We start from the raw sequence: 13,414 nt of genomic DNA on the forward strand, positions 1-13,414 counted from the left end.
CACTGACTTGGTTCTTTTGCAGGGTCCCCTACAAATCACATGTACGCATGAGGATGCCGATGCATATGCATATTCCAGCAATGGACCTTACGTATGTGTATGTATGGCCCCGGAGGATCACCGAACGCTACGCTATCGGGGCCAACTACAGATCAGGCCCTCGCAGCTGCAGATGAGGAGTGCACCGCAACTGTCTGTTTGATGTAAACATTCCGAAGTCGCTCCCGAGTACGGCGCTGCTGCGAGGGGCGTATGGTCTTCATGTGGTGAGGTTGATTGTTGCCCTCCCTACTCTTCCGAGCAAGCCTCGGCACTAACCCAGCGCGGAAAGAGGTGCAGGGCCAGAAGTCGGCCCTCACTTTAGGGTTTCGGGATCCAAGGATGGGTGGTGGAGGGAAGAGACTATCGATACGTGGATGTTGGCCAATGTCAATGTCGTGACCAGACAAGGTCTACTCTTGACCAGGCCGGACCGAGCCTTCAGTCTCGAGAAAGTTTATGCATGTGCGAGGGAGGCAACTGCCAATTCAGAGACCCCAGTCCTTTTTTGACTTGAGTCTCTACACCAGTTGGGAAACGGGTGGGCAGATCTCATCTCACATTTGATGAGGAGACCCAGTCTCTTGCCCCGCCTGTTCATTCTAGGCTGCCAGACGGCCCAGGCCTGCTTGCAAGAGACACAAATCAAGGCACGTGGCTAGGTCGTAATGAGCGAGGGAGCTGTCCAGCACCCGTTTCGGCCCTGGCACCTTGTTGAAACGGCACCTTCTGCAAGCATCATCCTGATGCGCGTCCAGCATCTTTCTTGTACGCAACGCTCGCTCGCTGAATTGGGGATGGATGTCCGGTGGGGTCGGTGAACGTCTTTTGTGGGCTCCTTCCTTAAACCCATTTCCCATGCCGCGTCCCGAATGACACTGCCATGACACTGCCGGGGAATATTCTCCTGCAATAACTCTGCAGCATTCCAGTTTGCAGCATCGTGCATTGAGCATTGACGGATTGTATATCGTTTCTTCCTTTCATTTCCTTTTCTTTTTCCGCACTCTCTTCTTCGCTCGGCCAGGCCATGGATCCGGTCGTCTGCGACGACTTGAGCAATCTTTACCAGGAGCAGTTCATCATCGAGCCACCTTCTCTGGAGCCGTGCAGCTCTTAGCCCTACGTTGAGTCTACCGATCGCGTCTAGTGGCCTCCTACTTAGACATCAACCAAAGGAATATGCACCACTGCATCATGCACGATGCATCACTATCCCACGCAGCGTACTTTTCGATTTGCACGTCCTAGTCTCGACCGTCGACAGCGCTTTTCTGGTTGCCCAGCAGTACTTTTTAGGCCAGAACTGGCTTGGAACGTATGTGATAATGTAGGGAAGCGTCTCTCAACTCCATTTCGGTGTACTGCAACTTGTTTCAAACACATCGTGGCCTCGGAGCTGCAGTCATTTCACGTCTTAGCTGCAGTCTTGATAGGCTGTAACCCTCCGCGCTTATCTGCAATAGGGAAGATTGCCGAAGCAGCTTGGACCTCGACCAGACTCGGCAGGCCTTCCACCATCTGCCGACTCCACCATTCAACATTCTCTCCATGGCAGTTGGTGGTAGTGTTCCAATAGCGCCTTAGTAGCGCAACCAAGCACTTTCCACGGTTGTCTCCCATCGCGATTTCTCTCGGATTATATGTATATGATTATATTGCCCGAGAAGCAACGAAAATCCCCCGCGGATGCAACCGGCTGTTACGGTCACGTCACACTGATCAAGTTTCAGCGTAGCATCGATCTGCGCTTCATTATTCACCTTCACACTCCTTCTGCTCGTGCACCGTCGTTATCGTCAGCAGCCTCGTCACACATACACCTTCTTACACCGCTCACCTTGGCAGACGCCACTCCGTCTGTCTGTGTGTTCAATGTCTATCAGACACATTGGGACCCCGCATCATGCACCCCATGAAGGCCTGTCACTTCCAGAGCAAGCCCTTGCCACTTTGCACTCGACGACGACAACGACACAACTCCACGAATGTCTGCTATAGGCAGCCGTTGGAGCGCGGGCGCCTCCCGCGGCGGCAGCCCTGCGTAATGTCGGCCGTATCTGTGCCTGGACTAGTGCAGATCCATCTGCAATATTCTTTTTTGGTGGTCCCGGTGGCCGAGTGGGGGGTCTGACAGTCTGAACAGGGCCTAGACGGGATCAAAGCGGCATCAAATCTGCCTGCCATGCTGCAAGGCCATCGCATGGCGGCCCACGAGGATCATCCCCTAGGCCATATTCCATGTCTATATTACCATCAGGATCTCGTGGCACGAAAGACTCGGGAGGTTTATTGGTTATCTGATCTGATGCTTTCTTCTTTTCTTTCTTTTTGTATATATTGTGACGAGCGGCTGGTCCCCCCTCATCCTCCCTTGCCGGCTTAGCGAACCAGAAGGACGAGAACCCTTTTACAGCAACCGTTGGTCATGACTGGTCAGCTACCACAAGGAGCAAACGGTCCGGCAGCCTTGTCCTTGTTATTTGCTTCCTTCAGCCTGAGTTGCTCGATCATCTTGATATGGCTTGCCTGGTCCCTTAACGCCCGATTTTCATGTAAGTGTGCCATGTTCTCTTGCACGCTCAGCCTTTTCAACAGCCCACCTACTTACCGTGGCATAGACATCGCTTGTGTCGCGATCTGTACACTCGTCAGCACCACTGCTTCCATCATCCAGCAGATCCACGTCATCGGCTGGTACCGAGATGTCGCGGTGGAGGAGTTCGAGGCCAAGCTGGCAACCCCGGTAGCCCGGACCATGTCATTGCCAATGGCTCGACCGGCATGAACTTGGTACTCTTCTACATACGTATGTGACCTCTCTGATGTTTGACCTTTCCAGGACGCCAAGCTTACGATACACTCAAGAGTTCTACTGTTACAATGTCGAGTCCATGTTCGTCCTCTTCTGGGCGGCCGAACTGGGCCAGTCGGTTTATGGATTAACGCAGAAGTATCATCTGGCAACCAAGCTGAGGGACTTCAACTACGCGGCCAAGGCGATCGCCGTCCTTTTGCCGCTGATTTTCGTGTCTTGTCTACGGGCTCCGGCAGTTCAAGCCAACAAAACTGGTTTCACCGTCCTCGCCAGTCTACCTTGTAAGTGACGATGCCGCCCCCGCCAACGCACGTAACATACCAGCCCATACTAAGACCAAATGGCCTAGTGTGGCTCAGTATAGGATTCGGGACTATCATCATGATTGCCATCTTGGGCCGGTATATCTACACTCAGCGCATGCTGTGTCGATTCGATCCCGGACGGACGGCTTCCAATTCGACGACGCCGAGCCGCGGCAGTCGGAGAATCTTCTCGCGTCTATGGTGCACCTACGTCTACGACCGCTGGGTTGCGACGCGCTTTTTCGTTGCCTTTGTCAGGCTCGCGTGAGTACTTTTAATGCTTGACGTTTGATAGGATAGCCCCCATACTAATTGATCATCTCGCACTTAGCCTTTTCCAGGTGACCGTTACCGTCTTCCAGCAATTCGCCCCCACCGGCTCCAAAAGCATCGGCAACGCCGTGGCGGCTCCCGGCGACGCCCCCGACCTGAGCGTCGAGCGCGCCAGGATGGCCATGCACTTTTTCATCCCCGGCAACACGCCCGGCGTCGCGCTCATGATCATCTTTGGCACCACGGCGACCTTCCGCCACCACATTTACAAGACGTTCGTGCCCAAGCGGTTCCAGAAGTCGCCGCTGCCGCTGTACGACAACAATCCCGGCAGGACGTCGTACCCGCTGGAGAGGGCCACTACTAACGCGTCGGTGACGAAGCCGATCCCGCGCAACAACGCGGCGACGCCGGTGCCTGCTTGCCCGGAGAGGGCACTCATGAAGCAGGTCTCCTTCCGGTCGGATTCCGCCATGTCGTCGTTGAGCTCGCCCACGTCTTTGAACTCGCCGACCTCTTTGAACTCGCCGACCTCTTTGAACTCGCCGACGCCACTGTTACGTCGTTCCGACAGCGTCAAGTCCTGCATGCGGCAGACCGCACCGACGCCGCCCCTGCGCGCAAAGTCGGTATCCTTCCGATCGGACCTGGTCATGCCATGCTCGCCCACGCAGTCGCCGACGCGGCTGGTGCGGTCGCAATCTGTCCGGAGCACGAGGCAGACGCCGCCGCCGCCGACGAGGCTCCGGTCGAATACGGCCATGTCGTCCTATAACCGGAGGACCCCAACGCCGAAACCCGATCTCATGAAGACGCTGCCCGAGCGACCGCCACCATCATCGCATTCACAGTCGAATCCGCTTGAGGGCCTTGCTATGGGGCCCGGTGTCGAAACGGAGTGGCATGAGGATAGTGCGGCGTTTATTATCAAGCGGATTGAGGCGAGGCATGGGGTCCGGATCAGTCCCGGGTCTCGGGATGGGTTGATATGATGCGATGCATGCATTCAGAAACGAAGAAGCGACTGGAGTGGAGTCGGAGCTCCAGAGGAACCTGGAGGATACCCGATTGATGTGAAGGAGCGATTTTGAAATTCTTGCGCTTGATGGTCATGTCTCTTGATGGATATGGTCCTCCAAAGCGAACGGCCGAATGTTGCTGTTATTATACCCCAGATACCCCTAACGCAGATACCCCTTGATTTCATTGAATAAGAACTATACTCCATCTTTCAAAGCATGCCGTACCTCTTCTTATATAGGAGCAAAACTGACCAACTTATGCACTTGCGTGATTTCTTCCACGTTGCTGCCTGCTTTCCATCTAGCAGCAATGTAACCATCAGGCCGAATCAGAACGGCCCCGGTCTCTTCGACCCCAAAAGCTATCTCGAAGTCTCCTTCATCAACTTCCTCCACATCTGGACCAAGAAGCACGCACTCAAGTCCTTCTAGTTCTCCCAGCCGCTCCCGCAAACCCCCATCATTGGACAGCAACACCCACCCACCGCAGAAGAGGTCTAAGCTCGAGATAACCTCGCCCTTCCTCTTGAGCCAGATGTGCGGTGCCCTAGTCCCCGGCTGCCCCTTCCACTCCGCCGGCGTCTTCGCCAAGCCCAGTCCGCCATCCTCACCCTCCATAGCCACGGCCCCTGAGTTCGCGTAAATCTGCCCCAACTCCATCGCCACATCATCCAACACCTCAATGTCCTCCTTCCCGTCCTTCCGCCTCTGCTCCAGCCACGCCGAGTCCGCGACGTACTCCCGGTAATCCTCCCGCGCAAAGATCTGATCGTGCCGCACCAGCGCCACGGCCCGGCGCTCCGCCTCGTACGTCGCCAGCAGCGCCCGGTCCGCGCGCCCCGCGAGCACGGCCTCCAGCTTCCACGCCAGGTTGTGCGCGTCCGCGACGCCCGTGTTGGCGCCGTACCCGCCGCGGTTGGGCGGGAGCGCGTGCGCCGCGTCGCCCGCGAGGAACACCCTGCGGGACTCATCCGTGAACGCGTCCGCGATAGACCCCCGCAGAGCCCAGGTCCCCCGCGCGAGGACCTCAATCTCCTCGTCGCGGCCAATGGCTTGCCGGATCAGCGCCTTCCGCCCGTCGTCGTTCAACGCGGCGTGGGCCGGGTCCGACGTCATGAGCGCCCAGCGGCCTTCGCGGTAGGTCACGAGGAAGGCCTCGAGCTCGTCGTTCTTGATGCTCCACTGTGAGACGCCGCGCGTGAGGTGGTGCTCGATGGCGGGGCACCGGAAGAGCGTGCTGTGTATGGTGCGGAGGTGTCCGACGCCGCTGGTGCTGATGCCGAGGTCGGCGCGGATGCGGCTGTTGGCGCCGTCGCAGGCGATGAGGTGGGAGCCTTTGACTTGAAGGGTGTTGCCATTGGCGGCGTTCGTGGCGGTCAGCGATACGGTGTTGTCATCATTGAGCGTCCAGTCGGTCATGGTGTAGCCGAGACGCAGATCGGCGCCGAGCGCGGTCGCCTTGGCGCGGAGGATGGGCTCGAGCTTGTCCTGGGCGATGCCGAGGGCTTCGACGGGCGTGGCCGAGCTGAAGTCTGGAGGCCCGGGTGGCTTTCCGCTTTGGTCGCCTTCGTTCGGCCCGCTCCCGGCGGGCTTGCTGGTCCAATGCGACTCGTTTTCCCACTCGCCGTTCAAGGTCCGGGTCTTGACTCGGCGCGGCTTACCGCCGGCCCTGCTGGGAAAGGCTTTCAGCTCCGCCTCCAGACCGTCCACGGTTCGGAACAGCTCCATCGTGCGGTGCGTCCAGCCCATGGCGCGGGGGTGTGGGGAGCTGCCGGGGGTGCCGCTCTATGAGGATGCACGGGATGCCGCGCTGGGCGAGGAACAGGGCGCTGGATAGGCCAACTATGCTGCCGCCCAGGATAACGACTGACGTCTTTAGTGATTCTGCCATTGTGATAATGTTCAGGGGGGATTTGATAAAGTGGCAATAGTACACACGGTTTGCAACAGGTCTATAACGAGGAACTCATGATATGTCTTGTGCTGGTTTATAAACATGTCACTCCGGAGTTGTGTATTGCCATCGGCCTTCGGGTGTTGGGTAGCTGACTGCCAGGGTGGGCCTCTACCAAGACCGGAACCGAGCCCGATGGCCTAGACCCGGGGTTCGGGCTTTGGGGCTAGAGCCATTTTAGCCCAGGGGGTACTGCAATTAGCAAGTAGCTAATGTTCGACGCTGTAAAATAATAGTCTATTGGTCTGTTGATCCAAGGTTGACGGCATTTGTTGAGTCAATGCACTAGCAAGTTGAAGAGGATAGATATGGCATACTAGGGGATGAAGATGGACAAAAGCCCCTGGCTAGTCCATAGCTATATAACTAACGATATTTCATGTTCGTTCAATGTATACATTAAGAAAAATAAATCCTTATTAGACTGCATCTGTCCTTCTACGTTTCAAACGGCACCTTACTTCTCAGCCGAAGGCGCTTCCCAAGTCTCCAGAGGAGTAAGGGAGTTGGCACCAAAGCCAAGCATACGAACCCCAACAGCGAACAACCCCAGCCCAGCCCCAGGACCTCAAACATCTTGGGTCCCGCGATGGGCAAGGCGGCGCCCATGATACTCCGAAAGACCGCACTTGCCGCCACGGCCGTGGCCGAGTACGCCTCGTAGCAGTCCACCAAGTAAGCTCGACACCCTGTCAATGCCCCCCCCCTCAACGCCCCCCCTAAATTTGATGGGCAAATGAGCCAATGCAGTAATAAATTAATCAATTAATCAACATATACTTTATTTAAATACACAATTTAACGCGTGTGAACGCGAATTGAATCTCCCTCACGATCGGCTCGATTTTGATCAATTACTGGCCCTTCTGCAGCCTTTTTTTCGGCCTCTTCCTTGGCCGGCCCTCCCTTACATCGGCTTAGACCTGCCTAATATTTACCAACGATACGAAGCCCTCATTAGGGTCCTTATCGACCTTCCTTCTCTTTTAAGCCTTCGTCTTCTCCAGATCGGCCTCTAGACCGGCTTTTTTATACTCCAGCCGGCCGATTCGAGAGGTCAAATCGTCGATACTCTTCCCAAACTTCGCCTACAGGAATTAGCGTATTAAATCACCGACGACGTCCTTCCCGAAGTAGGTAACTCCGAAATCCTTTAACTGCCGGCCGGTTTTAAGTGTCTCGATCCTTCCGAGCTCCGGTTCCGGCGGCCGGCTCGCCTCCTCGGCCGCTAAGGCCTCGTCGACGGCTCGGAGCGTAGCGGACCTCCGGAGCCGGTTGTTTATCGGCTTCTAAATATTAACGGGCCAGAGCCCGGTTATAGACCAGCCCTTAGCGATATATATAGGTAATAAGCCGATTTTCCGGGCCTTAGCCCAGGCTTATAGGAAGTCCCCTTTCCGGACGTAGCTGTCATTAGAAAGGGCACACGCTAACTCCAGCTCTCGCCGGAACCTCCTTTTAAGTAGGCGAAACAGCCTATATCTAAAGGCTGAAAAATATGGCTACTATAGGAGGGGGTAAAAAAGCTAAACCTTAGCCTCTAAGGCCGCTAATATAAATTCCTCGGTAATATAACTACCGTGGCCATTTAAAATAAAGAGTCTTTATTATAAAAAGTTAACCGGCTAGGTTTAAAGGATAAAGATCTTTTTAAACCACTTAACGGCGATAAGGTTAAAAGTCTAGCCTTTAGAGGAAGCTTTAAACGCCCAGTTCTTATAAGGGGCGTTAATTTCATTATTATTAACGGGGAACTACTATTACTAAACCGACTAGCTTTTAAAAATTACTAATAAAAAAAAGTATCACCGACGGCGTTAATAGTCTTTAAAATAGTAGCTCATTCGTAATTAGCCGAGTTATTCGTTATTAAACTTTTAATTTTAACCGGTTTAATAACGAAAAAGCCCCCTTAATCATTATAAAAATTCCTACCTTATTAGCGTTAAATCGTAAATATAATAGAATCTTTACGATTTATAAGCTAATAAACCGGTTAAAAAACAACTGCACGGCCCCGTCTAATATACATACGAAACGCCGAAAATCCATCGCTCGAAACCGCACGAACTTCACTGCCTTATAACGACGCAGAAATCGGAGTAGCCACTTCGATCCGAAGGTATAAAAATCACCCTTCGCAATTAAAAAGCGTTAAACATACATACGGAACAGCCGGTACGTCGATACGTACCCTAAACCAGCCTAAAAAAAGCCCAGTAAGCCAAAAAACGCTCCTCAACACACGTAAACAGCTACCGGTCCTTATCGGACTCCTACCGGCTTCGACCCCCTTAAATCCGGCGGCGGAAAGTACGCTTCGCGACGTTATTCCTCCTATAAGCTTAATTAAGGGAGTATCCATCTAAAACGTCCTAGATCGCCTGCTAGATACGCTTTTCTTTATTAAGCATAATAGTATTAAAAAAAAAAAAAGAGGTTCAAATTAATATGTTTAACTTTTAGATTAAAGAAGATTTAACCCCCTTTATATACAATTAATGTGGTTCAGGGGCTGTATAATCGTCTGATTTAAGGGGGGGCATTGACAGGGTGTCGAGCTTACAGCTGCAAGGTCTGGAAGATGCCCGACATGGCAAAGGTAAACGGCAGGAGGCTGACAAGCGGTACGGCCCAGTGCGCCTGCTTTTCCGCCGCCCAGCCGAACACGAAGAATGTGACGGGCGAAACGAACGCGAATTTTATGCTAAGGGGTAGTCGCATCTCCGGTTCGTAACACCCGTTGTTCTTCTGGACGCGGCTGACCAAGTCGCGATCCGACGCGATCATAAAGACGACAAGGCCCAGCAAGCCGCCCAGGCCCGGGGAAAGGTACACCAAGCCGGCCAGTCCCACGCTCCAGCCGTAGGTCTGGGTGAAGACCCGACCGATGGTTGTCAGGAGCAGATAGTACGCTCCGTAGGCGAAGGCGGTATATAGCGAAACGGCGAAGACGAGCGGTTTGAACAGCAACGTGAGCGGGCGTAGCAAACCCCGCGCGATAACAGTATAGGCGTTGCTGCTTTGGGGACGACCGCCCGAGCTTGTTGTAGAGACTGAGACTGATTCATCGTCGTAACAGCTCCGCAAGGCTTCGGCCTTCGGGGTTACATTCCGCAGCCTTTTTGTTTTGCGTTCCACCAAGACGCGGTGATTGGTTTCCTTAATGAAGAAAATGCCGAGCACAGCCGCTGGCGTGGATACAATCAAAAATAACCAGAAATCCCATCTCCAACCGAGACTTTGAGAGAGATAGGCGCCTATAAGTGGTCCTAATGTTGGTCCTAAGTGGTGAAGGTTAGAGAAAGAAAGAAACGAGAGGAGAGGGGGAGAACTTACCGAAAAGGGGTCCAATACTGAAAATACCCATGGCCAGTCCCCTTTCCTCGGTCCGGAATAGATCTCCCACGACACTGGGTCCTAACGTCTATATCAAAGAAACAGATTAGTCAACTCGAACCTGCTTCCAACAGGCAGCCAGGAAAGGAATGCTAAAGTGTGATTACATTACAGCCGGCGCCCCCAAGCCGCTAAAGAACCGAGCCACGATCAAAGTAGCGGTATTGGGGGCCATCGCGCATCCGATCTGCCAAACAACAAAGAAGAGATTGGAAGCGTCGAGAACGATTTTGCGTCCGTAGATCTCGGATAAGGGCGCAAGAAACAGCGGCCCAATCACATAGCCCAGCAGGTAGATACTGACCGTCGCCGTCACCATGGTTGCACTCTTTTCGCCCAGGTCTGTCATGATGGCTCGGATACTTGTTGACTGGACGGCCGAGGCGAAGGGGACGAAGAACGTGATGACCGAGAGAAGCCCGATGATGGTCCATTTCTTGCGGAGAGGGAAGTTGAATGGCATCTCCGGATCATCTTGGCTCTCCCATCCCACGATGCCCTGGGCCAGATTGGAGAGAGGAATCGTCGGGCGCAGATCATCGGGGCCGGGTGTTGGGGGTGCTGAGTCTTCATTTGATGTCAAACCCTTCTCTCCAACCACCATAACAGCTTTTCTTGCGTCCCCGGTGACTGAATCTGACAAGGAACCGGGACCCATGGCCTCTAGTCTTGGGGTATTTTAATATGTTTGAAGGCGAAGGAAATCCTGCTGTTGACGTTGGTCAGGAATATAGAGATACGCACCTATGTTTTTCTAAAGAAATGTAGTTATTCCACAGTAGGCCTTCTGTGACATAGGCGTATCATCGATATAGGATGATGCATGTTTCCTGGAAAGGCACATGTAGCACGATGTCTTCATCAGGGGTTATGCTACTCAGAAGGTGCTGGGCATGGCATGTATCCTGAGTCAGTTGTCAACTTAAAGTTTGCTGTTAACCTGCACAACGTACTTATTTGCGGATCCTCTCAGCTGGGACCCGAACCGCTTAACGGCAGGGATACCATCTCCACGGAAAACAGGTTTGCGGGCAATTTCCACCTTCGCGTACGGCAATATCGGACGCGGCTTGTCTGGGCCCCGTGCTGGGACTGAACAGACTCCACTGGCGGACGCGACCATCTCGTAAACCATGCGAACGAGCTACGAAACGGATACGTATACATATTCCAACGACATATAATCCAGCTTATCAACGATGCCTGCCTGGACTCGTAACCGGAACTGTCATTACCTCCAACTGGGACTTTCGATGTACGTATATCAACAATTATATTGATTTGAAACCTGCGTAGCGGAATACACTACAGCTACTATAAGGCCAGTACAGGGTTATAAAAGTGGAGGTGTGTTGTAAACAAAGTATAGGTCTTGCAGTTCTACCTGCAAAAGCCAAGTAACAGCAAGCGGGTCGAGAAGCAGAAAGTAACAATCCCTTATTTCTTAATCCTTGCAGCCTCGCCGCCATACCGGCTAGTAGTCATGGTGTAGAAGGTATTGCCCGCGCAGAGAAGAAGCAGAGCATCGACAAAGCGCCAGTGCTCACCCGTCATACGGTCATCCGTCTTCAAGTGCTCGCACTCCGCCAACATCTCCTGCTCATTGAGCAGCTGCAACACGAAAGCCGCCGCTTTGGCATCATCCAAGGACAAGCCACAGCCGGTCCGCAGCACCTGCACCAAATTGATAAACACGACCGTTTTCCCGGACTCGAACGACGCGAGCTCCTTGTCGAACGAGCCCAAGTCGTTGACGATGGAGATGTGGTCCCCTGCCAGCCGCAGTATTTTAGCGGTCACGGGGTCCGTCAGCGAGACGGGCGACGCGATGCTCAGCTTGCACGCCGCCGCGAGCCACCAGTCCGCAGCGTCCATCCAGCGGTAGTCGAGGTACTCGCGCGGCGACGCGAACCCGCGCGGCTCGGGCTGCGAGTGCATTACCCACTCGAGCATCCGCTCGATGAAGTCGTGGCCCGCGTCTGTGCCCGTCCGCTCGTCGCACCCGCGGCACAGGGCCACAATCTCGTCGATGCGCGCCTGGAGGGGAGTAGTAGTAGTGCTGCCGCCGCCCTCCGTTGTCTCGGATTCCGATGACGAGGGGTTGGTGGGGGCTTCTGGCCGCGCATGCGCGCGACGAAATCGTCTTGGACGTTTTTCAGATCCTCTCCGGGGGCTTCCTCCCAGGAATCTGGTTGTGGGGACGCACGTCTGTCAGCAGGCCGTACGTAACCTTAAGTGAGCAACGAGGAAATACGAACCATCGAACATGACGACAAACAGGATACCCACAGCAATCAGCTTCATGCGCTCCTCGTCGGCCTTGGGGAACAGGTTGATGGCGAACGTGACGAAACGCTCGCCCAGCGGCGTGGCAAGCTCGCGCTGGGCAATGGTGGCCAGGTTCCCTCCACGAGACAGCTTGGCGCTGTTGTAGCTCTTGTCTGCCGCGATGAGCTCGCATAGCTCGGCCGCATAGTCAAGCGCCGCCTTCCAGTGCCGGTTGTGATGGAGGCATGTGAGGCCAGTGTGATAGGGGAAGCCGGCTGCCTTGGGATCGATGGGGAAGCAATTGTCTGAAAAGGGGTCGTGGGCAGAAGGGCGGCTGGTGACGGGGTTCTCAAAAGACCAGTCCTGGGCTACCAGGAAAGGCGGAAGTCGGGGAATGTAATTCCATGAAAACACCACAGGGATCACGTGCTCTATGTCCTGAGGAGCGGCGAGCTTTTCCAACTTTAGGGTTCGGGCTGACATGGCAGGGTCTGTCTGGTATCTCAAGTCATATATCGGGGAAGACAGATGTGACACTACCCGTGATGTCAAGAGGTAATAATAGGGGTCACAAACGACGGTGAGTGAACACTTAGAAAGAAATGAGGCCAGATATAGAAACTTACTAAGAACATCATCGGTTGTTGGAGAAAGATGCTACAGGTAACAAGCTAGGGAGTTGGAACGACCTCTTGCGACGGGCAGCTATGATGAAATTCTTGGCACTGTGATCGTACAACGGTTTACCAAAGTGATTTTGGTTTGGTAGCAGGTCCGCTCAATCCCAGTCTCTAGATTACGTAACATGTATAGGCAGTTGGGATCTCGAACGGTCCAAACAGATGAGAAACTCGTCGAGACACAGTTTCCCAGTGACCTGCCAACGAGGCGGGACCGAGTTTAATGCCAAAGCAACAACGGCTGGACGGCCCGCAAAATATGAGCCCTGTCATGACTCGCATCATCCCACAAAGGGCTCGGCCCGCAAAATACAGTTTGTCTCACGTATACTGAGTTCGGCTCCAGTTACCTAAGATCATGTGCACCAGTCCCCGACTCGTGAAGTGGTTCACCAACTTCGGTTTAGGGGTGAACATGTTATTGCGCCGAGTAGGTGGTGCATCGTGGGATGCATTGACATTGTATGCATAACCGATTCAGTGCATTGATCACCGTATGAGACGTAACAATGGCTCTCAAACGTTTCAAAACAAATACACTCATCGATTGGTTAAGGAAATCAACTAGGCTCCACTTCTATAAGTGTTTATCGTAGTCATGGGCATATAATGGTAATGATAGAACCTGTTCCATAGTACAGCCAAGAACGCAGGAA

At 53.8% G+C, this 13,414-nt stretch overlaps 4 protein-coding genes across 4 annotated transcripts; 1 reads left to right on the top strand and 3 right to left on the bottom strand.

The window, feature by feature from the left end:
- Window positions 1-2,605: 2,605 nt before the first annotated feature.
- Window positions 2,606-4,427, top strand: PG997_014718 (uncharacterized protein; the record flags this gene model as incomplete). The annotated part of the gene is made up of 4 exons (XM_066819032.1): window positions 2,606-2,799; window positions 2,882-3,138; window positions 3,207-3,415; window positions 3,504-4,427. 4 exons carry the CDS (start codon window positions 2,606-2,608, stop codon window positions 4,425-4,427), a joined length of 1,584 nt encoding a protein of 527 aa, XP_066661220.1.
- A 261-nt stretch (window positions 4,428-4,688) lies between these two features.
- On the bottom strand, window positions 4,689-6,206 carry PG997_014719 (uncharacterized protein; the record flags this gene model as incomplete). The annotated part of the gene is made up of 1 exon (XM_066819033.1): window positions 4,689-6,206. One exon carries the CDS (start codon window positions 6,204-6,206, stop codon window positions 4,689-4,691), a length of 1,518 nt encoding a protein of 505 aa, XP_066661221.1.
- A 643-nt stretch (window positions 6,207-6,849) lies between these two features.
- On the bottom strand, window positions 6,850-10,933 carry PG997_014720 (major facilitator superfamily domain-containing protein; the record flags this gene model as incomplete). The annotated part of the gene is made up of 5 exons (XM_066819034.1): window positions 6,850-7,117; window positions 8,978-9,695; window positions 9,751-9,824; window positions 9,951-10,478; window positions 10,764-10,933. 5 exons carry the CDS (start codon window positions 10,931-10,933, stop codon window positions 6,850-6,852), a joined length of 1,758 nt encoding a protein of 585 aa, XP_066661222.1.
- A 314-nt stretch (window positions 10,934-11,247) lies between these two features.
- Window positions 11,248-12,561, bottom strand: PG997_014721 (uncharacterized protein; the record flags this gene model as incomplete). The annotated part of the gene is made up of 2 exons (XM_066819035.1): window positions 11,248-11,924; window positions 12,069-12,561. 2 exons carry the CDS (start codon window positions 12,559-12,561, stop codon window positions 11,248-11,250), a joined length of 1,170 nt encoding a protein of 389 aa, XP_066661223.1.
- Window positions 12,562-13,414: the final 853 nt, after the last annotated feature.

The sequence above is a fragment of the Apiospora hydei genome, assembly GCF_038363865.1.
Source record: "Apiospora hydei strain CBS 114990 chromosome Unknown utg000010l_segment0_segment0, whole genome shotgun sequence".
In the NCBI taxonomy this organism is placed as follows: domain Eukaryota; kingdom Fungi; phylum Ascomycota; class Sordariomycetes; order Amphisphaeriales; family Apiosporaceae; genus Apiospora; species Apiospora hydei.